General features: G+C 39.7%; 2 protein-coding genes across 4 annotated transcripts in view; both read right to left on the bottom strand.

Moving 5' to 3' along the window:
* Positions 1-18,926, bottom strand: glyr1 (glyoxylate reductase 1 homolog (Arabidopsis)). Of its 3 annotated transcripts, XM_055152386.1 has the most exons (16): positions 18,803-18,926; positions 18,082-18,118; positions 17,911-17,990; positions 16,429-16,567; positions 14,592-14,693; positions 10,480-10,563; positions 9,816-9,869; positions 9,684-9,734; positions 7,620-7,693; positions 6,985-7,084; positions 6,777-6,887; positions 4,159-4,260; positions 3,658-3,820; positions 2,993-3,172; positions 2,790-2,914; positions 1-1,839 (listed from the first exon to the last, which is right to left on the bottom strand). In XM_055152386.1, the coding sequence occupies exons 1-16, from the start codon at positions 18,838-18,840 to the stop codon at positions 1,765-1,767; spliced, it is 1,515 nt and encodes a 504-aa protein (XP_055008361.1). In that variant the 5' UTR covers positions 18,841-18,926; the 3' UTR covers positions 1-1,764. The 3 variants fall into 3 exon arrangements, with proteins under 3 accessions (XP_055008361.1, XP_055008362.1, XP_055008363.1); XM_055152387.1 differs by lacking the exon at positions 10,480-10,563; XM_055152388.1 differs by lacking the exons at positions 9,684-9,734; positions 9,816-9,869; positions 10,480-10,563.
* Positions 18,927-19,985: 1,059 nt separating this feature from the next.
* Positions 19,986-23,950, bottom strand: part of ppl (periplakin) — a 30,519-nt gene continuing 26,554 nt past the window's right edge. Inside the window, 7 exon segments of the mRNA XM_020925924.2 lie at positions 19,986-21,526; positions 21,529-22,737; positions 22,740-22,962; positions 23,048-23,140; positions 23,267-23,383; positions 23,461-23,544; positions 23,623-23,773. Of these exon segments, the coding sequence (XP_020781583.2) occupies positions 20,301-21,526; positions 21,529-22,737; positions 22,740-22,962; positions 23,048-23,140; positions 23,267-23,383; positions 23,461-23,544; positions 23,623-23,773 (3,103 nt within the window). The 3' untranslated portion in view covers positions 19,986-20,300.

Raw genomic sequence — 23,950 nt, 5'->3', positions numbered from 1 at the left:
AACAGTAATTATGAGGATTTATTAAACAGCACAAATGGTTTATATTTCCACAAGTACACAAAATCATAAATAGCCCCCAAACCAAAGTTGAAACCCTCCTGTTAAAACAGTTTAGATTATCGAAAAGAATCCTGATTACAAAGCCAGTCAATTAGAAGTCTACAATATTAAGACACAATGGACTTAGGTCAAAGTAGCACGTGTATCATTGTTAATATAAAATAAATCCTACCAAGTGTGCTTATTTACAATAGGCTTAAAAACACCTCTTCACTCCTTTATGACTGGGGTTTGAAATAAGTCATCAGTTAATTTGATTCAAAGTGTGTAACGTGCTTGTAAAAAAGACAGATGTTATGAAATGTTTTTTGCAAAAGATTTTCTTTCCAAACATAGTTTAATTAATGATGGATGATAAAATGTTCTAAAAACAATGGGAAAAAATATCTTTGCATTTAAGGCCTCACAATAGTTTCTTTGTTCAACTAAATCTCCTTAATTTCAAACTTAAAAGCACATGAAGCAAACTTTGACCAAAGCTGACTAAAAGGGCAGAGGAAAAAAACAAATAAATACTTATAGAACCTTTTCATGCTGCTGCCTGGTTAGTTCTAGTTTTCTCAGAAGTGCAGATCCACTCTTCCCGCTCCATTTATTCTCCTTGCGGATTTAGCAAGCGTTGCACGAGACGTTACAGATGGATAATCACAGAATGTCAAGGCCTTTACTATGATGTACGGTAAATATATCACTCGAAGAAACTGCACTTATAGAAGTAAGCATTTGTGAAGCTAATGCTAATTGAATTAAAATTAAAGAAGATATTTTGCACCTGTGTGTGCTATATAGTTAAATTAATGCTAAATAAATGACAGCTGTGGATCATTTTGATAAAATTTTGACATTTTAAATCTCAATATTGATCTTAAATTACATTTTCCCAATACAAGTTGGAGAGTTGTAAAGGTGACTGTAAATTGGAAGGGGGAACAACTTTAACAAGGTTAAAAACACTGACAAGTTGATTTTGAATAACAGGTTTAATTATAGATGTTAAAATAGTGCTACAATTTGGATTATCCTGCATGCAAAACTAAACGACTTGTCCTTAGATCTATTTTTATAAAAAAAAAAAAAAAAGCATGTTCTAATTTGAGATTTATTAGGATTGTATTACGGTAATTTGGAGACACAAATGCCTACTTTTATGAACACAGAACTGTACTCCAGTGAAGTATTTACATCACAGTAAAGGTCTTAACATGCTTTCTTTGATTATCCATCTTTAACTAGCTGTCTGTATTTAAATAATGATTTATTTAACGCAACTGCTAAATCCTCGGAAAATGAAGCGGGAGGAGCAGATCCTCACTTTTGAGAAAAAACAGAGCAGAGAAGGAGGCAGCGTGAAAAGGGCATATTAAGGCAATGCAGTGGCATGTTCTTGGTTATTTTTCTCAACATAAAAGAACACTGTTAAATAAAGCCATTACATGAAAAATGACCAGTAAAATACCTTCCTAAATATCAGTACAGTCTGTGTATGTGGCACAAGAGCCTCATCTATCCGTCCTGAACCAACCAGCCAGTCACGGACAATCACAGTATATTAAAAAAAAAAAAAATCAAGTACAGCCAGCACAATGCTCCAGATGGCCCCTAACACAGTGAGATCTGTGCGGGCGGGGGTGCAGAGAAGAGACAATTTAAAAAGGAAGCAGTTAAGATGGAGGGAGAGTGAAGGTGAGGACATCTCCTGGCTCTTCAGTGGATGTAGGCTCTGTAGACCGCAGAGATATCGTTGTCTGATTGGTCTAGTGCCTTAGCCCTCTTGTAAACCTGTGTACACATAAAGCTGCTCTGTAAATACCCTCACAAGTATTGAGAAGACATGCTTGAATTAGAAAGGTCCAACAATTAATTCAGATTTAAAAACAAATAGAAGACAGCATAGAGCCACAGACAAAGACCATTTTAAAAGCATTTAACTTAAAGAGGGGGCATTTTCTATGGGGTATTAACTGCTAACACATAACATATTTAGATCATGTTACCTTTTATTGTTTTGGAAATGGTATATTCACCAAAAACAATGTATTAACATGTTTAATAAGTTTCCCTCTCTTTTTTATACTCTGAGTCCCCCTCCTTTTGTTCCCCACATCACTGCCCCTTCAAAGAGCTATCACAACATCCTGCAAATGAAAGTACTGCATCAAGTTGTTCTTATCATGTTATCGTATATTTATGGAGAATTGCCATGTGGGAGCATGGGTGACGTAGGTTTGGGGGCTGAGCATTGGACAGAAGCCTATAGTTAACTGTAAGTAGGGTATGAATGCGAAAGACTGCTTAATTTGTGGCCATACCGGCTTGTCAAACCTGACCTTGTCAGATCCCAGAGGCTCAGCAAGGCCAGGCATGGGTAGTTCTTGGATAGGAGACCACCAGGACTATCAGGTGCCACAGTGGGATGCCAGTGGCAACAGCCACTGTTGTGTCCTTAAGTGAGACACTTGCCTTGTATGACAGAGTGTAGAGTGAATGAATAATGCACTGTGAATCTTGAAAGGTGCTGTATACATGCAATGATTAATTAAATTACTGGAACATGCATGAATGCCATCGAAAATCTCTTCCTGCATGTTTTTGATGAGGGGACAATGTCATAACATGGTAGAAAGCTCAAAGTAATACATTTTGGATAATCCCCCCTGCTGACAAAAGAAACTGCACCCTGAAGACCAACCATAAATAACTTAATAGGCATGTAATGTGCAACAGCATACCTCATTTGCTGCTGCTGCCATCGGTGTTGGGTGGTTGGCATTGTCACCCATAGAGATGGCTAATCTCAGGTCCTTCTGAATATGCTTCAAATAGTAGTCTGGTTTAAAATTACCCTGTAAAATATCTGGAAACCAAAGATAATGATCAGTTTAAATGGAAAAACAGAAAGGCATGGGCAGGCACACTGAATGATCCATCTCACTTTGACATTTCTGGTCCACGAATGTGCTGGCCATCTGGCCTTGACAGAGTATGTCCAGGAAGGTTTGCTGGGACTGTCCTGTGGCCTGGGCCAGGGTCAGTCCTTCTGCGATGGTGGCCATAAAGCTCCCCTGCACCATGTTGAGAATGAGCATCATACGGGCAGCGTTTCCTGCTTCTCCTGAAGACAGCACGACAGAAGTTATCAGACACTATGACTATGCCAGACAGACTATGCCCTAGTGTGCATGAGTCAGCTCTCAATGTGCTCAACGCTGCTGCTTTGGCTTCATGGATGCTTGGGAAGCAAATTCACCTTCACAGTCAACTGATATTGTGGTACCAATTGGTGTAGTGCCCAAACAAAAGGATTGAGCTGGCCAGTCTAATTTGCATTCACAGACCATTTGCAAAGTCTAAACATTTTATACAAAGCTGTCAAACAACTACAGAAACTGAACAATCCCTAGCATATTCCCCATACAGAGAGCACAGATGCCACTGAATCCAGTGTTAATATCAAGACTGAAAAGGACTAATATTTTCATCTCTATTAATCACAACACAATTCTTGACAGAATCCTAACTTTATCAGTGATTTTTTTTTTTTTATGTGCTCAATAGTCGGAATTGATCAATTCAATCCTAAATGTAGAATGCACACACCCAGAAAGAAGGAGGTCTTGCCCATGGCCATAAAGCAGCTGCTGCAGTCCTCATACACTGTGCGGTCCCCTGCTGCCACAATCACCAACATGCCGTCGTTGGAGAGCTGCTGACTTCCTGCCACAGGGGCCTCTAGGAAGCGGCCTCCTCGTGACGTTATCACCTGTACACAGCCACATGTACATGTACAAACCATTGTGAAAGAGAAAGTAGGTTTTAGGACTACTAGGAATACTAACCAAATTCTAAACCCTAAAAAATATAGAAACAATATCCACTGATAATCATTTTTTGGAACAAAGGTTAAAAAGGAGAACAATGGGAACAGCTAAAGGGTCCAAATGCACCATTTCCGGATTTACATTATAATGCTGTTCCTCATCAAAAATATATTATATGTACTGTATTGTTTCATCCACACATGTTTAACATGCAAACCCTGCATATTTAGGCATATTTTGTGTTCAACATGTGTATAACATTTTATGGGCAGTTGTGTACCTGGGAGAGCTCTGTGATGGTTTCAGGGTCCACGGTGGACATCTCCACATAGCACTTCCCTGGTCTGATCCCCTGAAGCACTCCACTGGGACCCAGCACCAACTGAAAAAGAAGCACAAAACAAAAGGAACTGTCAAGAACAGCGGATTAAGATGGTTACTTTTCCCACAGCTTTGACAGAGCCACTGCACCTTGTCTTAAACCTGAGTGTGGCCTGAAGCATGTCCTTGCAATTCTGCTAGAGTATCAGGAGAAGAGATACACCACTGTAGTGTTTAAATTAAATTGTCTGAACATTAGGGATGGGACAAGATCTCATGCCACAAGATCTCATGAGATCACATTGCCACAAGACTGCACACATGAGACAATCTATTGGCAGAGATCCGTGTAGCTCACATATTCAAGACAGAACACTTAAAACTCTGTTCCAATTTTTTTTTTTTTATATAGTCATAGGACCAATATTGAGAAAAATAATCTGCTAAAGTTATAATATACATGTGTCTAATTCACCCATGGATGTTGTTTGTTGACATTGTGTGAAAAAGATATACAAAGCCTTCTTCTTCCATAACTTGGTTTAAGGTGAGAAAGAAGAGGGAGAAGCACTCCTCCTCCATCTGTCCCTCTGCACCGTGTGCATCTATGTAGAGCGGCAGCAGTAAGTGGTCATGGTCACATTTTTATATAGCGCTTTTCCACCTTCAAGGTGGTCAAAGCACTTTACAACAAGAAACCACTCACCCATTCATATACACATTCATACAGGTGAGGTAGGTTAAGTGTCTAGCTAGAATCACACTGCCAACCTGACCACTCAACCGGGATTTGAACTGCCAACCTTCGGATCATTGGACAAATGCTCTTACCAACTCAGCTACTGCCGTGGGATAAAGGGGGGAGGAGAAGATACGTTTTTTCCAATCATTCAAATGATTAAAAATTAGGCTTAACATATTGTAGGCCTATATTGAGTATATTGTAATAATCAGTAGTGATGCATGTGGGGAAGGGGTGTTTAAAGCATAAAAGGTTGTAATGCATCCAAAGCATATGATGAAAATGACTTAATTTTGTCATTCTTATAACTATGAACACATAAAACATATTCACAATACAATATATAAAGAAATTAAACCAATTAAAAATCAGGAGACAAAAATTGTAAATCGATCTGATTATTGTAAATTGGTTAAAAATTTGTCTTGTGTCTTGTCTCGTCTCATGAAAATTCTGTCTCATCCCACACCTACTGAACATTATATATATTTTAAAAAAATAATAATAATAATTGCCCTAAAATGGCATGCTACTTGTCTGATATTGCTTGTAAGGTGCACAGGGAGGAAAGAATAATTACACTACAGCATTCAGTTGCATAGCAATACTTTTCATAAAGCATATTTTACACATTGAAACAAATCACAAGCTTGCTGTATCTTTACACCCTACAGGAATTGCAATGTTTAGTAGAGTTGGATGGTAATACAATATTAAGGTATCCCGCAGTGTCAAAAAGTAACAAAGGTAGTTGGTAACAGTTTCATTAGTCATAAAAAAAAATCTGCAGCGCATAAGGACCTAATATAACTCAGCACAAATGAATGTGTGGTTGTATTTTCAATTTAATGCTATCACGATTAAAACTAATAGCAGTCTACAATGTTTCTAATTCTGTTAATTTAAGTTAGTTTTTTTTATTTTCTACGAGGACGACTCAAATACACATTGAGTAATAATGTGTTTAATGCCGCTTTGCAAACTTTTGTTTACGTTTTGCAGAAACAAAACTTAAAATCACATGGCTAATTTGCATGAACTATAAACGCTGATGAAAACAGCTCTTTCCTTGTGCACTGATGCGGTCAGCTTCTGTTGGACTAAAGGACACAACTCAGTGGAATATAGGTGTTCTTTCTGCGACAGAGGATGTGCGGCTGATGGTGAGTCTGTTCTGTGTGTATATAACGTTGAGATGGTTCATGTGAAACTTTTCAGAGATTATAAGTCTGCAGCTCATACGCATAGACTGTATAGCGGTGGATGTGATATCACCTCATACCGCGCTGTTGAGCTGCTATACCACAGGAGAAATTTCCTAACCACGACAGCCCTACATGTACCACATAAAATGCATACAAGGTCAGTAAGCACAACCAGAATACATAAGGGACACCAGATTAGTCGATTTCTGAGAAAATTAAAAGGAATATAACTGTACATTATAGTCTGAAAAATACAGTGTCAGCCTGTAAGTACTGTTGATAAGAGTATAAGATGCTCTAGGGCTAGGTTTTAATTTAGCTGGAAGTGCACTTTAGCTCGCCTCATACAATCTGAAGTTATTTCATTATGATCCGTTGACTGTTACATTTACACTTTAAAATGTTAACAGAAGTTGTTAATGGTGTACATGTTTTGTTGATATTTTTAGGCAAATATAATGCTTGCTATTCTGTTCCTGAATGGTATAGGCGTAAGATATAAAATGATTCTTAATCAGTCAAGATAATACCTTATACCCTGGTAAACTGCTAAGAAGGTTTAACGGTATCGAAATTTGGATACGACTCAACCCGAATGTTTAGTTCCTAAATCTAAAAAAAAGGACTTACATCCCGGGCTGCCTTGGGGTCTGAGACACAAGAGAAGGTGATATCACACATTGAGACCACCTCAGCAGGCGTCCGTCCTAAGCGGGCCCCCTCCTGAATGAACAGGTCACACTGGCAAAGACAAAGAGACAAAAGCAAAAGCATTCATTTAAATAACATCCAAAAAATGGTTGATACATTCATTTAGATTTTTGGCTTCAGACTGTACCTTTTCTGCTGTACGGTTCCAAACAGTGACCACATGACCCATTTTGAGAAGGTTTGAGACAATCCCACTCCCCATCAGCCCCAGACCAAGGAAGCCTATCCTGGACAATACAAAAGAACACAAGTAAAAATCTGGAATAAATCCTGGGGGTATGTGGGTGCAATCAGTACATGTGCACATGTGTATGTGTGTGTGTGTACGTGCATGTGTGTGCACGTGTGTAAGCGCACACATGAGATCAGTACCGATTCTACTTCTAAACAATTCTGTATCAATTCCAAATCCTCAAAAAAATATATATATATTATGTTCCAAATTCTCAAAAGCAATAAATTATATTAACAGCATTTCCACCCCTTTATCCCATTAATATACCCAATAATTGAAATTGTATTGAAGTGCGTGCTGTGTGTTGGGAGATATATCAATAAAAGATTCTTCAGTATCGCTACTGGATCATATCAATCCGTGATACCAATGTTTGATCTCCCGGTAAAATACATTTTGTTATTACTTTTACAAAAGTGAATTGTGCGTGAGAGAGATCAGCAATGTGTGTGTGGTACCTTTTGTCTGTGGGTGTGATGCTGCCATTGATGGCTGTGCTGTCAATGGCAGCAATGTGTGTGTGGTACCTTTTGTCTGTGGGTGTGATGCTGCCATTGATGGCTGTGCTGTCAGCGGCCTGAATGGAGGTCGATCCTGAATCCTGTGAAACACACATTAACATACAGAGTTATGTTTTGTCTTTGTGAAACCTACCAATTTCTGAATAAAATTGTATTTGCTTCAAACTTGTTTACCCAATAGCAATAGTGAAGGGATAGGGTCGTGCAATCATTTAAATTTTAGAGAATTTTATAGGAAGAGCCAGTTGATTCAGGTCATCATTGATCATTTTGGGCCTGATCTTGCCCCCAATCTTAGCAATGATGGAAGTGTGGGGCTTGGGGCTCTAAAGAAGAGGTGTGCCGCGTCTGAATATCAGGTGGAGTGAAGCAGACTGAGGACGTGGTGTGGCACGTTCAATTAATTGCCAGAATCGTAAAAATAAATATCAAACTAGAACACTGAAAAACAATATGTAACATGCTAAAAGCTTGTTTTATTTGTAAATATATTAGGATGATAAATGCTTAACATTCTTAACATGTTCATGCGACGTGCGGGATGTTCCTGCACCATCCCAATGACCCCCTGCAGCAGAGCACATCCCTTCGCCTGCTTCCTATATCGGCTCAGCATTGCTCTATAATTTGGTTTGATCTATATCTGTACAAAAGCTGCTCATTCACATAAGCCTGTTTACAGTGATTTCCTAAAGTGTGTTTCTGGCATCAGCTCCATTTAATTTTGTGACGAAATTATTCTCATAGTGCCGCTTTAGTTAGTTTATAAAGTTAGTCATAGGTAGACTACCATCAGAATCGTACATAGCTGCATGGAGCAGACACCGGACTGACAGATCAGCACGCGCACACAGCTCTGGGCTGTGACAGCGGAACAGATGCACATCTCATATGTGCTGCTCTCTTGGCAGCAGCGGTCAGAAGGGATTTGTACAGCAGCTCGAGAGATATATAATGCATGAGCAATGCAATGTACAGACACCTACGCATCCTGTTCATTAGTCACTTGTGCGGGGCAAATGCAGGTCGTGCAGTTACCCTCTCCGTGTGTTAATGATTTAATCCAGGTCTGTGTGCAAAGCGGTCAAATCAGAAACATTTAAATGACAATAAACGTATTCCATAATCCGCGAGACAACCAGAGACAACCACCTGTGTGGGCGACCCAATGTTGTGGACACCCGTGAGATGAGAATCTGAGCCGTCAGCTGTAGCAGAGGTGAAAACTCATACCTCAGGTGAGACGCGGGAGTGGACTGCCAGGACAGGCGGGAGCGGGTGCGACCAGGGAGGGAACAACAGTCAGCTGTGGGATGGGGAGTGCATGAGATAGGCACTGGCCTGCTGCGTAATGGGAGGCAAATGAAATGAGGAACACAGAGGAAACTAAAAAGGTTGACGTGTGCACGCACAGGCTTACAGGGGCGCGCATGTGAGCCCAGAGTGTTGGTAACACAAACTCAGTCATGTCACGGCCCATCCAAAATTCTATATTCCTGGAGCCTCTACTGGTGTGTAATTGCATCATGGGGCTCTGGAGCGGTTTTATTGTACCCATATATAACTTTTCCTCACACTCCTTCTTTGTTCCCTGGTAATGAAGCAAAGATTGCAGACATCAACCACACTGGCAGTGCTTTTAAATGCTAGAGCGGTCACAGATTGGTTCAGATGCCATCACCATATATGCAAGTCCACTCCATCCTCCAAAAGCAAAGTGCAGCCCGACCTGGACACGCCCCCTCCTTAATGCTAGCGCTAGTGCCAAGACTGGGGGCAAGATCAGGCCCCTAGTGTAATTTTAAATCATGAGGTTTACAGTCATTCCTCTGCCAGTATAAGCCTGTTCTGAGCATAATTGGAATAAATTAAGACTATTCTTGTTTTAGATGGAACTGATTAAAAGACTGTCTTGATTATGTTCATGAATTTAAATTGAAAACCATAATTACTAGTTCTGTTTTTTTCCATTTAATTTATTTTTTAAAGAAAATTAGATTGAAGTAAAGCTTCAGAGTTTGTATCTTTCAGATGTCTACGGCTGTGGAGATCAAGATCAGACACACTCACCTCTTCTACAATTTTCAGTCTCTTACTGATAGGTTCCATTGATGATGCAGGCTGAGTACACAAAAATACATTACATTAGGGTCAAAAACTATTTAACTGTCATGTTGAGGTTTGGAAAAAGGAGCAGTGCACCTTGTCAGACTGGCTGAGGAGGAAGTGATGGAAATGTGGATCATCTTTCACTGGCTGCAACACAATCCAGAGTGAGACACAAAGGACAAAATCACAAATTTAAACAAAGTGGGCAAGAAAAAGGCGAGACTTGTGTGCACACTTCCACTGAGCCATATGATCGGCCATCCAATTTGTGCAGCAGGAGTATGCACCGCACAGGTGTGAGTTCGATCTAACTTACCTAAATACCTTTTCCTCATACTTTAGTTACTGTATTGTACACATTTTTGATTTGAATAAATTCACATTTACTGAGCTTTTAAAGTCTACATTTTAGAATATACATTTGTGCTGCACCATGATCATATTTCGTTGTGGTACCCATTTCAAACACAGTGGAAACAAGAACGCCTGAGCGAAATCCCACCATATGGCTCAATGAAAACCAAGCTTGGGAGGATCTACAGTTGCCTTGAAGACAAAGTAGTCTTAGTTTTAGTGAGAAAGGTCCCCATTCCCCAGGCTGCTATATCCCAGAGGAGCTGTGAGAACAAAAGCATAGAGTCTCTGAGCACAGGAGCACACACACATGTAAGAGGGGGAGCGCTGCAGAGTGGACACCAGCCACAGGGTTAAGTGCAGTAGGAAGAGAGCAAAGGCAGGCTGGGACTAGGTCACCTACACTGCTGTCCCACTTGAATGCCGAGTCCGACGCACTGCCCAGCCTCTCTAGAGCGGACGGCTCGGGGTCAGAGTCTGTTAAGTCCTTAGGGGAAGACAGAAAAATTTTCACCTCTATGACAGGCCAAGCCCTTGCCGGAGCCAGCCAACCACTGATAACTTAGGAACATAATAATACATTCCAAAACATTCATACATTTGTCTCTTCTCCAGGGCATAATTACCATATTTATTTATTTGAATCTTGTGAACTTTACTACCAGTGAATGGGCCTTGCCTTAAAATGTATGATATTAATATAAACTTGGAATGCACCAATGAAACTTTCAGCTCTGATACCGATATCAGTACTTTGGCCTTCTGCAGATACCCGTTACTACCCAATACCACTGAAGGGATGGAAAATTACTTATTTCCTCAAAACACAGCTAACTTCTTACACTAGACAATTGTGTTATGCAACTGTAATTTCTCTGTCAAATGACCACTGAAGAACTTCATATGACTACAAATTCAAACATTATGAGACAGTTTAGGCCAATATCAGCCTATAGTCTTAATACATCCAATTAAAGGCCCAACCAAGTAACCGTTATTATAGAACTGAATCCCAATCCAGCAAAATATACAATACCTGCACTGATATTCAATACCAGTATCGGTATTGGTGCAACCATAATGTAAACCAATGGCAAATCTGTTAAACTAATCAGGACAGTGGCTGAAAAAAACATATATTATTAGTTATTAAATATAATTTGGAGCATCCCCAGTTGAGGACAATTAATCAGCTTGTAATTGGGTTAAAAAAAAATGCATAAAAGAACATGGATCAGAGATTCAACTGACACCTAACACAGGTTATGTCATGACATAGTCCTGCACAACGAGCCGTTGAACACTGACTATTTATTATTTTATTTATTCATGAGAGAGGGACAGTGCACAATATACATTAACCTTAACACTTGGAGACATATCAGCTATCCTAAAGCCTAAATCTTATCTATCCTAATCTATCCTGAAGCCAAAATAACAGTAAATGTAGCCTAAACAAATTTTATAATCAGTTGAAGATTCACAGTGAATTTTAAAGTCACTAAATATTTCGGCTGTTAAAATGTAAACATCAAAAACATCAATATCGGTCGAGCCCTAGTATATATAATGGACATAGCTAACGCCCTAGCCGCGGCATTCCAAATGGGAAGTTCTCATGTGGGCTCTGGTGTTTTTTTTCCTCTATTCATAATATAGAGCCTGGCTCCAAATTCGCTCCTATAACTGTTAGCATCACAAGCTTCATTTGAGTGAAGACTACGGGTGATCCAATGACTTTGCGGGGGCATGATTAGCACCACCCCTTGCGAGCCGGTTCCAGGTGCCAACGTTATTTTAATAGATCCATAACGTTCCAGACTTCTTTGGAAGGTAATACCTCCCACAGTCCGCTTTGGACCCCTAAAAGGAGGCGGTACAGATCGCTCTATGTAGTGGGAACACTCAGGTTCCGTGCTGTTCTGTCCCGTACCAGTCCAATGGCATGATTCGCTTGGGGCTGCCTTGGCGTGGAAGAGTTAGGAGGGTCCACCCTACATCCGAAGAGCACATGCTCTTGTTCTGAAAATCAACTACTCTTTTACTACGCAGTTACCTGGACGGAGATGGAGGATTATGGTGAACTTTATGCGGTCATTTGGTTGCATCTTTACACACATGCACTAAATATTGGATGTATGCACCATATTTGGGAATGACACTTTTACCACACACATAACACTTTAGCTTTGACACACTGGCCCGGACTGGAGACTCTTCAGCTTATCGCTTTTATCGGGTAAGTGAGCATCCACGCAGTGGTTAGGATAGCAGCCTCGGTACCCTAAAAGGGGTTGGTACAGATCACTTTGTGCAGTGGAAACAGTGCTTTCTCAACTCGTTCACCTATATTCAGCCTCACATTTTACTAGGTGTAGTTTTATCTATTTTAGCATATTGGTATGTGTGCGTCTGTGCATGAGTGTGTCTGTTTGGGTTGTTTGGTTGTGTGGGGGCTGGGTGGGTGGGTGAATGGAATTGCGGCATTGTTTTAATTTCTTTAAAGCACTTTGTGTTACATTTTTGTCTAAAAAGCACTTTATAGATAAAGTTTGACTGATTGAACAATAGAATAGGGAACAACAAGCTGTTAACATAAAATATGAACAGTTCTTCAGATAACTATAGCATAAACAACAGAACAGAACAAGTTTACCAAACTCTCCATCTCACTCCAAATCACTAAATCCATTAAATTCTTCATCCTCTGTGTCTGAGCAACTCTGCGACCTAAACTGAGTAAACTGCATAAACTGAGTGCCGCTTCCTCTTCTGCATAGCTATCATCCAACTCGGCATCAGTTCCAGTTAGAATTATTCCAGCCTTTCTGAATTTCGACAGGATGGTTTCAGTTGTCAGTGAAGTCCAGGCTTTGTTGATCCATCCAGTGACTTCGAGGAAAGTTGCATGGCGCACACTCCCAGTTGTCACAAGTTTCTCGCTCACTCCAAATTTTCTTTCTTCTGGTCAATTGGATTTTGGCTGCATATTTTGCTACTTGCAGCTTGTAATCTGGAAAATATGATTTTCTTTTGGGGGGCATTTGTGTTCTGTCTTCTTGGTTGCCTTTATAAGTTTGTTTAAATTTTCAGTGGTACAGAAGTAATGCTGTGATCGACTGATATGATACAGACCGGACAGATGCTCTTTCTGCAGGAGACATGCACATGGTACAGGAGTAATAGGAGGAGCAAAAACTGACACACAAGCCTAGAGCACCCTCTGGCGGCTGGTAGTGTGAAAATTTTAATATACAAGTCGTACCAGAGTATAAGTCACAGGACCATCCAAACCATGAAAAAAGTGCAACTTATAGTCCAAAAAATATGGTATAATCCACTGAGTACTGTCCTTTAGTCTGACAGCAGCTGACTGTATCAGCATCACAAGGAGCCAGCTCTTTTTCAGCACTAATAGTTTATGCAGATTAGCCATGTTGTTTTAAGTTTGTTTCTGTAAAACTTAAACAGATTTGTGCAGAGCTTCATTAAACACATTATAATCAATCTTTATGTGTGCGCAGTAGATTTTAATAATTGTAACTTGAACCAATAAGCTTTATATCAAACCCCGGCTTGGGGGTTCAGGCATGAAAATGGGTCAGGTGTGAAAAAGTAGAGAAGGTACACGATGAGTGTTGTTTTTTTTTTTTTGCAAACTTGGTGCACTGGGGCATCTATTTCAGGTTAATAAGACCAGGCTCTATCTAAAATAATGGCAATTCACCAGTATATGCACTACAGTTGTAGTCAAGACTGCACAGATCGAGATCAAGATCTGTTCGAGACCACAAGGTCCCGTGACGGAGACAAGACCAAGACCACGACCCATCGAGAGCATCTTTGTCATTTTTGACATTTATTTGAATTTTACTGTTATTTTGGCACATATATATCAATATTTTATAAATCTAGCTCCATTCTATCTGATTAATGTTAATTTACACCTAAACTCTAGTGCCCTTAAACATATCTCTTTTGTGGACCCTCACCCCCAGTTTCAGAACCCTTTCTTTAAGCCAACTTCCACTGGCACTTTACAGAAAATCGCTTCAAAGCGAAGAAAGGATAGGATATTTAAACCTGTTTTCTCACTGGTTTTGCGCTGGTATTTGGCAGCCTCTGCACATTTACTAGACCAAATGCACATCGTGACAAACTAATTTATTTGGCATTTCATTAGGCAAACTTGAGCCCACCTCACAGTAGGCCTGCTGTGTGCTATAGGCATCCTCTGTGTGGACACTGCAGCATAAATTTAGATTAGTTTTGGATTAGAAATATTAAATATTAGAAATATGGTCGCACTCGACAAGTGTCAGACCTCGAGTCAGTGACAAGACCGAGACAAGATCAAGCCCAAATGCACTTGAGTGCTAGCCATTACAAAAGCCATTATAAAAGCCATTACTTTGGCACTCTCCTCTTAGGCATTACTGCAGAGTTGTATGTGAATGTGTGATGTACTCAAACCCAAAAAGAAAAGTCATTCCTTGGCAGACTTGTGTTCGATACCTTTTCTGAGGGGTCCTTCAGTGCACTAAGATCTTCATCATCCTCATCCAGGATTTTCAGAGGTTTCTTTTTTCCTTTGGACTCTGCTTTTCCTTCGGAGTTCTGTTCAAAAACAATTTTCCTTAAATGGGAGTTCTATATTAAAACATATTTATGAACCATGTAATCCCTGCAGCTACACTTTAAATGTTTTAAAAAGACAAAGGTTACAGATTAAAGTAGGAAAGGGCAACCTGTCAAGTGTTACAGAATGACCTACAACAAGCAACATTTGAGTTTTTAGTGGTCCTTTTGCTGCAACGCCTCTGCGGATCTTCACCTTAAAATGGGGACACACTTTTCCCAGTTGTGAGATTTAGAATTGTGTACTGTAACAACACAACACTGACAAGAGACTGAGGACTCACACTTAAGAAATTACAATACACAACTCTATAGCCTAAACAATTTAGTGACTGAAGTCTACGTGGGTCTTTTGTCAATGCACACTTATTACAAACTACAGACCCAAATCAGCTGTGACGGCCTGCAACTAAATAAGTAAAATCTGGCTAAAACGGTGTATGATGTGTTGCCAACTCTAGGTAAAAACTAGAGTCCTAAAGTCCTCCTTCATAAAGAACTTAGTTTGTGATTGTGATGTGCAATATTTATTTTTAGCTGTCTAATGAATACTACACACACTGTTCGCCTAGCATTAATCAGTTCAGGTGTCGAGTAGGGATGCAATGATATTCGATATAATATTGAATTGTTCAATACTGTTCCTTTGATACACGTCTCGATATGCACGTGCCCCTCCATGTGCACTGTGTTGTCATTTATTTTGGTCTGGAAGGGAAACTGTTATCACAGCGTCCTCCTCAGATGCAGCAAGAAAATAGCTCCATAGGGATTTACCAGTGGCGGGCGTCAGGGCCTGCAAGGCCTTCTCTGCTGGCTTAAAAAAATATCTGAATCGCACACTGATGTTAGTTATATTATTATTATTATTAAATAATTCCAAATGGTCTGTCCGCTTCCTTTCAGAGCTTTTCCGATGCTTGTGCTGCTTCCACACATGTATTTTCATATTAAAGCATTTGACCGATCACATTTCAGCCATCACTTGTTGCTAGGCAGAGTCAAAGTCAAAGACGTGTGCCTGAGGCCTTCACAATCCGTTCTGCAGGCCCTCCAACACAAAATGTCCATGAAACTGTTGCTTCAACCAATCAGATTTTGAGTTGGTGTCGCCAAAAATATAAAATGGGCTGAGAAAGCACTGTTCTTATTTTCATTAAATAAAAACTGAGCTGTAATTCATTTAACCAAATGAACTAGCACACTTCACATATGAACTACAACTTCACAGTAGTCTACTATAATGTATTGTATGTAATGTTTGTATTGTTTCATTAACATCAGTGTTATTATAGTATACTCATTAGCAGAAATAATTACATGAAATTTGGTTTAAAATATATCAAAATTGGATCGATATAGTGACTCGTGTATCGAGATACGCATCGAATCGTGGGAAAACCATATCGTTGCATCCCTAGTGCTCCCAAGCATTCTAAAACCCCGTCACTATCCAAGAATCAAACTGAAAGTAATTCAATATTCCTTTACCAATTTGATATTGTAGATTTAAATACATCTTTGTATAATGTCTCAACCACTAGTCACCCAGGCCTTTATAAAAATCATATAAAGCCAAAAAAGGTTGCCTACCATGGGATTGAAGGAGGAAAAACACCTAGCTGTTCAAAAGCTGACCTAGTGCTTCACAATTTTAAAAAAACAAGTGCAAAATTACAAAAGCCTGTAATGCACAAAGGAAGCAAAAGGAGACCTGGTCCTTGCTTTTGGCCTTCTTTAAGTAGTCTTCCACAGCATCCACCGCCTGCTGAAACCTCTTCCCTTTATTGATCTTGATCATCTCGTCTTTGTGAGGATGGTAAGGCTTGAGCTGCTCCACTTTTATCCATGCACTAGGCAGAAAAAGGGGCACACACAAGACAATAGTTTTGTACATTCAGCAAAATGGAGCACATTTAAAATTGTAACGAGATTAAAAAGCCTGGTTAGAATGGTGACAAATTATTGTGTGATAAAAATGATGCACACTTGTGTAAAAAATAATTCTCAATAAACTGGTAATAGGCAAATTATATTGTATCAAATAAATTACTCATATTAGGCTATTTTCGGATCTCTGTAATAATGTTGCTTCCTCATCAAAAACATACCCAAAGTCATTCACACGTTTAACATACAAACTCTGCATATTCAGATTAGTACTTCTCTCAAACAGAAAACATTCCACCTTGTGATGTCATCAAGTGGTAATACAGGAAGTGCTCCACTGTGTTTTAAGATCTATACACCTTCACAAGCATCATTTGGGTAATGTCAGCCCTGGAACTGCCAATCTTCACTGAATAAGAGGTTAAAGGCATCTCCTAACAATAGAGCATTTTGACTTTTGGAGCTGTAGACTCAAACGTGTGAATGATGTCTGTGTAATCTCTCAATTGTCAAGGGAGGATCCATAACAAAAAAAGTTTAAATTCTGAATACTGAAGAAGCTGCTTAGATGAGCTGCAAAACATCTTCACTCAAAAAACTGTTCAGTTGACAGACATAAATCTTTATTTTGGTATGTGTAACTGAAAAAATACACAACTCCAGGCATGTTTTTGATGAAATAACAAAATTATAACATGGTGTAAAATTCACAAGGATCAATTACATGTAATATTAGGACCGTTAACTTCACAATTGTATTTTTTATTATTATTGTGTCATTGGGACAGACATTTATCCAGTCTTAACCAGTCTGTAAGTATATGAGGTGGGTCCTGGTTCCCTGATAGTGACTGAGCATGAGCGTCCAAAGGTAAAAAACTAAAAAACTAAAAAATGCAGTAGGCATTCTAGAAATAAATATCGAAACAATATTTTACACTTTTTATTGGCCTTAAATCTCAAGCAGAGGCAGATAATTTGTTTTGGCTGACCTGCTGCCTAAAATTTACACACTTTATTTTAACACTTAAGTGTGAAGCTCTAGCTGCACAAAGCTTGTCTCTACAACTCTCTTATAAGTTTGTGCAAAAAAAAAAAAAAAAAAAGAAAGAAAAGCTGTGGGTGAATTTGTTGTAAATAAATAACAGTACTTGGGGAAAATAATCAAAATCAGCCATACATATTGACCCAAAAATATTGGCAACGCTTATCACGATAAGTGGCTCTGGGTTCTAAATAATCTCTATCAGACATGGAAAAGCCCTCAATCTCTAGCCTCTTCTACAGCTTGGTTTACTGTACTTACTGGTCTTCAGTTCCAAAGAACTTGACAAAGTGACATTTCTTTCCCCGGGGTTTTTTCAAATCCTTTGGAGGACTTACGATCTGATATTTAAAGCAAAAATGAAAAGAAAGTTAAGAGTTTGAAAAATTTGCTCCATCCCAGTGCAAAAAGTATGATTGCAAGTAGCTGTACCTTTCCGGGCCATGGCGGATATCGACCAAGCTTTCCCCTAAAAACACAAGTTAAAACAATAGTATAAAAACAAGTTAAAACCATTTTTTACCATAATTCGCTGTTTGATGGGTGCAATATCTGAAAATTATAGAGCAATTTAAAATTTCAACTTTACAAAACAGGAAGTGGCCTGCTAGCAGAGCTCTGAACGCTTGGTTACCCTCATCATTTTCAACATTTAGGGAAATGTAGAACTCGCACACTACTGGATGCATTTTTTTTTCTTTGACAGACATTTAATATTTACACAAGAGCACAAAGGTGCAGCTGCTAAAACATGACGATTTAAGGTTAACACTTTTATTTGAGGGTCAGGGTAGCCATTTCAGATAAAGCGCTAACTAACACGGACAGAAAAGCTACACGCGGATGTTCAAATGTTGTGTTAATAAAGATGGGTTTATAAATTTACTATTAATAAACTAAAACGAAATTGCCTGCCCAAAGTGATGAAGTAGAAAAAGTCATGCTGTTCTGCTGCCGATCATTTAGCCAAGAAGCTGCTAACTCCACCTCTGTCAGCTCCGTTGACGATTTGTTTGGGTTTACCGTCAGCGGAGACATCACCAACGCTACAGCGGACAGCCCCGGCCCAAACTCGCCATCACATGGCCCAGAGCAGCGCAAACTCGCCCCAGTTTCTATAGACGTGTTGGAGCGCATTCATGGATTATCTTACCAGACCAGATCTCCAATCCGCAGATGCACCGTCGCCATTTTACAACTTTAAATAAAACGTCGCAGTGAATGAACAACACACACCCACCGCCCCACGTGAGCGCTGCTTTTCCGCCCGCTACGTCACATCCGTTTTGGTTCAGTTTTTTTTCTTTCTTTCTTTCTTTCTTTCTTTTAATTATTTTTGTTATATATTTAAATTCTGTCCCGTGGTTCTTCTTGCCTTTGGGGTTATAATTCATAATTAATTGAATTAATTAATTTACTAGACAATCACTAATACAGTAAGGAAAATGACATAGATAGGGATTGTGATTGAAATCAAGATTAAATATGGCACAGTAAAATAGATAACATAGCATAATAATTTGTGTGTTTGAAGGAAACAGATTGATCTGTAGTGTAGCATCATTTTCACTTAGCCTAACAGACATTCTATTATTTATGTATGCCTGTTATTTTTGCTATTATTTGCATATTTGTTCACTTTGTAGGTCTTTCACATGCACTTGTTTTTATCAGGTAATATGAGTGAATCAGTGAGAATATTCTAACATTGATGTATTGTTCTTCATGCAGTCTGGACAAAGTAACATTTCAGGATTAGTAACACACTGTATATGACTGATAGAAAATTGTAAATAATTATTTCATCATATAATAACACAAATCCACTTCAGCTCAAACTTTTTACATATGGTTTGAGTTTACTGTATGTTTTTGATCATTAATCATTAATGGCGTTAAACTTTTCTGGTGGTATGTTTTTCGGTGTATTTTTCAGCAATAAAAATACCCATGATAAAATGAATGCTAGAAATAAGTTGAGATTGCACTGAGAAACACATCAGGCAAAGCAAAATAATTTATCTGCTTGCAGACACTATACTGATTATCCATCAATCTGTGAAATTATCTCAGATATTTACAGCTCAATATAGCTTCATCTGTTCACTCGATACATTCAAATCAACTTCATTTATCCCCTAGGGGAAATCTATAATATTTGTTGCCACATGCCTATTATTAAATTCTAAATGTTGAATGCATTTATCATAACAGCGTAAACACAGTTTTAGAAGGCTAAAATTGCCATTGTGCTAAATCTATTGTAGAATTACAGTGTTGGCTACTGTTATAAATTCTTTTAATATACTTGGTAAGAGTGCAAGAAAACAAAAAAGTCAGCATCTGAATGGACTTTATTGAAGCTTATTAGGAATATCATAACAACATGGAATAACCCACATAAAGCTGCTTTTGATTTCCAAGTACAGTATAATCTTGGACACACCCCCCAGCAATCTCCACACAACAGCCACATTATAACAATATTGCATTGTTTCTTAAAAGTATTGATAAATCAGCATAATTACCATCATGATCAAAGCACATCACAGGCATAAATAAATATAGAGAGTATTTTAAAATGGCACAAAATTGTATTATTCCACCATACAAAGTACAGGAATAGAAAGCAAATTTTAAAAGATCACTTTTCATTTTTTCCCTGACACCAACGCACCAAATTCCTGGATTGAGATTTCTTTCTTTAAATATTGCTGGTACTGATAATTAGTGATATGGCCGTATCTCAGAGCATCTTCAATGGAGAACTTTTTACCCGACTTGCGGTCGTGTAGAACACAGGACTCTCCAGAAGGGCCCTTAACGGTAATCTCCTCCCAGTCGCACTCCTGGCTCTGCAGGTTCACAAACATCTTCCAGTCGATGAGGCCCAGCTTGTAGGCCTCCTCTGGCCTCATCTCTTTGCCTGTGTCGGGGTCAATAACCACAATGGACCTGCGCAGGTGGCTTTCCCGCTGCTCCCTCTTAATTCGCACTGCAGCCAGGTTCTTCTGAAGTCTCTCAATCTCCTCGTCTTTCACCAGGGTGATGCGACGCAGCTCAGACAGCTCCTTCTGCAGAGAGTCCAGGCGCATCTCAAGGCTCCGGCCATCCTCCCTTGGGGCCGACTCTGTGATCAGACGTGTCTCCTTGCTGGTGATCTCTATCTCAGACTTTAGTTTGCGAATCTCGTTCTGCAGCCTCTGGTTCTCCTGCTGCAGCCGGCTGCTTTCATCACGTATGTAATCCAGCTCTTTGGTGGACTTGGTGTTAGTGAATTCCATTTCAGAATATTTGGAAGTGAGGCTTGCCAGCTCCACATCTAGCTCACGCTTTCTTCTTTTCTCTTCTTCGAGGGCTCTCTTCAGAGTATCAATTTCATGCTGAGCCTCTGGATCTGATTCCACTTGGACTTTCTCTGTACGGACCACTCTCTCCTTTACATCCATCTTCTCTAGGGTCATCTGCTGCTGGATCAGAGCATTGAGCTCTTTCTCCAGCAGTGTACGTTTGTGCCTCTCTTCATCGAGTTGGAGTTTCAAAATGGAGTGCTCCTTCTCTTGCTGAGGGTCCTGCTGCAGCACCACCTTCTGTTTGACTGTTACTTTCTCACGGTTCTCTTTGTCACGGATCTCCAGCTCGCTCAGCCTGATCCGGAGCCGCTGAATCTCCAGCTCAGCGTCACGTCTGGCTTTGCGCTCTCGCTCCAATTCCTCCAGTTGCATATCTAAGTCAGATATCTTCCTCTGCAGTTGGTAGAGCTCGGTTTTCAGACTTTCTTTCTGCTTCTGCTCATTGTTGATGTTGTGTAGGAATGTGTCACACTCAGATCGGAGAACTGGATCCTCCTCCATCTTGACCACTTCTTGTTGAACAATCTTTCCCGAACTTGGGACAGATCCAGCTTCTTTAGCCTGATCCTCTCCTCTTGTTCAGCTCGTTCTCTCTCCAGGTCAAGGCGTTTCCTCTGCTCATCTGATAGCTTTCGTTTGAGAGTCTCGATTTCTTCTTTTGTTTTGGGGTCTTCTCTAAACTGCACTACTTCATTGACCACCTCCTTGGTTTGCACTTGGGGCTTGGTATCCCTCCATCTTTGAATGTCATCTCGAAGCTGCCGTATTTCCATCTCAGACTTCTCGGTCTGGTGTGTTTTGTCCACTATCTCATTACGGAGCCTCTCCAGCTCGCGTTCGGTTTCAGGATCAGTCTTGTACTTGATGACTTCTTTGATGATTTCTCTTACTTCCACTTGAGGACCCCGGTTCCTCAGCATGGTCAGCTCATCTTGCAAGGATCGAAGCTGAAGCTCTGAGTCTTTAAAGCGTCTTTGGTGCTCCACAAGTTCTAGTCGGAGATTGGCCACTTCATTCTCGGCTTTTGGATCTGGACGGACAATTTCACGCACCTTCTCTTGAACAATAACTTTGGACTTCTCCTCTTCCAGGCTGGCGATCTTTCTTTGGAGATCAGTCTTCTCTCTCATTGATGCTCTTCGTTTGGCCTGCTCATCCGCATACTGTCTACGGAGGTTCTCTACTTCCCGTTCCAGAGCTACATCCTTCTCCACTTTAAGGACCTCTTTAATGGAAATGGTCTCTTCTGCAATGGCTTTCTCTTTCTCCAGCCTCTTGAGTTTGTCCTGGAGGAAGGTCAGCTCATCCTCCAGCTGCTTTCTATTGTCCATCTCCTTCTGCCTTCTGTCGAGAAGGATACGATACTCACTCTCCAGCTGTGGATCATTTTGGACTTTTATAACCTCCTCTTCAGTGATGATCTCCTGTTCTTTATTCTTCTCCTCAGCCAAGAGCACCACTTGCTTCTGAATTTGGACCAGCTCAGTCTCTTTAAGCATCTTCTGTCTCCTGAGCTCATCCAATTCTTCACGGAGCTTACGGATCTCCTCCTCCTGGGCGCGGTCTCGCTCTATACGCAGCACCTCTTTCACTGTGTACTGCTGAGCCCCTTCTTTCAGCTCAGTCTCTAGACCACGTAGTTTAAGCTTGAGCACCTCCAGGTCATTCTCCAGAACGTGTGTGGTGCGACGTTCTTCTGAGAGTTTCTGTTGGACTTTATGGACTTCCTCATCTGTGGGTCAGGAACTTTCTTGATCAGCTCCTTCTTGACTATGGTATCCTGGGGTTTTTGACCCTCAAGCCTGTAGATCTCAGCTTGGATGGTTTGCACCTCTTTCTCCATCTGCTCCCTTCTTTGAATCTCATCCTCTAGCTGCTTCCTGATTCTCCAGGGTTCCTCTCCAGGGACTGTGGCTTGCACTGATTGGACATTGGTGCTCTTTATTGTGACCTCTGGTTGCTGTAAGGAAGAATGTGTTATTATACTCTGTGTTATTAATACTGTCAGCATTTTAGATATCTAGGGACTTTTTTTGCTATGTTACCTGCTTGAGAAGACTGTTTGTGAACTCCAGATTCTGTAGCTTTTGCTTGTTGATAGCATTCACTTCAGTAAACTTTGCTTCAATAGCAGCTTCCTGTTTTAACATAGCAAATAATCACAAGAAGTAGATTGCAAATATGTCATATTTATTTCACTGTAACATTGAAAAAGAAATAAATTACTGTCTTTGTATAATTCAAAGACAAATTAAAACCAGTACCTCTGCTTTGACAGCGAGTGCAGGGGACTCCAGTCTGCTCCTCTTATATGTTTGTGGCACAAGCCCATCTTCAATGTCAAGAAAAGCCCGAAACTTCTCGGTTTCATTCTCATAGTCCTAAAGATATGCAAAGCACTTAACATGGTATAAAGACTCCTTTTAAATAAATGAAATAAATTCATTCAAGTTCTTACTTTGACAGCTTGTTGGTAAAGCTGGGCATTTTTGGAAACATTGTTTAGATCAGATTCTTTTCTAGCTATATCCGAAAGCAGGTTCTAAGGAAAAGGAAACAAGTCTTAATTAAGAAAATAATATGTAGCAATACTAATTTATTAACTGTGTTGTGTTGCTACCTTCTGGTTTTTCAGCTTGGTCTCCACCTCAACGGCAGTGTCTGTTTCACGTGGCTCGTAGTTTGGAATGCGAGACAGCCAATTGTTCAAGTTGTCATAATCATTGTGGTAATTCTTATATGCCATCTTAGCTCTTTGCAAACACTGGGACCTGCAAAGACATTTGGGTTAAAGTGGGTAGTACTCAGTTACATTTACTCATATATATATATATATATATATATATATATATATATATATATATATATATATATATATATATATATATATATATATATATATATATATATATATGCATTAAATTAAGATATATATTTCTCCCCAGCTC

This window comes from Boleophthalmus pectinirostris, unplaced genomic scaffold (assembly GCF_026225935.1).
Source record: "Boleophthalmus pectinirostris isolate CB_2022bp ecotype Guang Dong unplaced genomic scaffold, ASM2622593v1 HiC_scaffold_17, whole genome shotgun sequence".
NCBI lineage: Eukaryota > Metazoa > Chordata > Actinopteri > Gobiiformes > Gobiidae > Boleophthalmus > Boleophthalmus pectinirostris.
The sequence above is the reverse complement of the archived record's forward strand: the minus strand, read 5'-3'. Positions and strand labels throughout refer to the sequence as shown.

Excerpts from the sequence above, each read along its gene's own strand:
- glyr1 (XM_055152386.1), bottom strand. The coding sequence starts at position 18,840 with ATGGCGACGGTGCATCTGCGGATTGGAGATCTGGTCTG. Across the intron at positions 3,821-4,158 it reads CCATCACAGAGCTCTCCCAG|GTGATAACGTCACGAGGAGG; the intron begins GTACACAACTGC and ends GGCTGTGTACAG. Across the intron at positions 1,840-2,789 it reads TGGCAGCAGCAGCAAATGAG|GTTTACAAGAGGGCTAAGGC; the intron begins GTATGCTGTTGC and ends ATGTGTACACAG.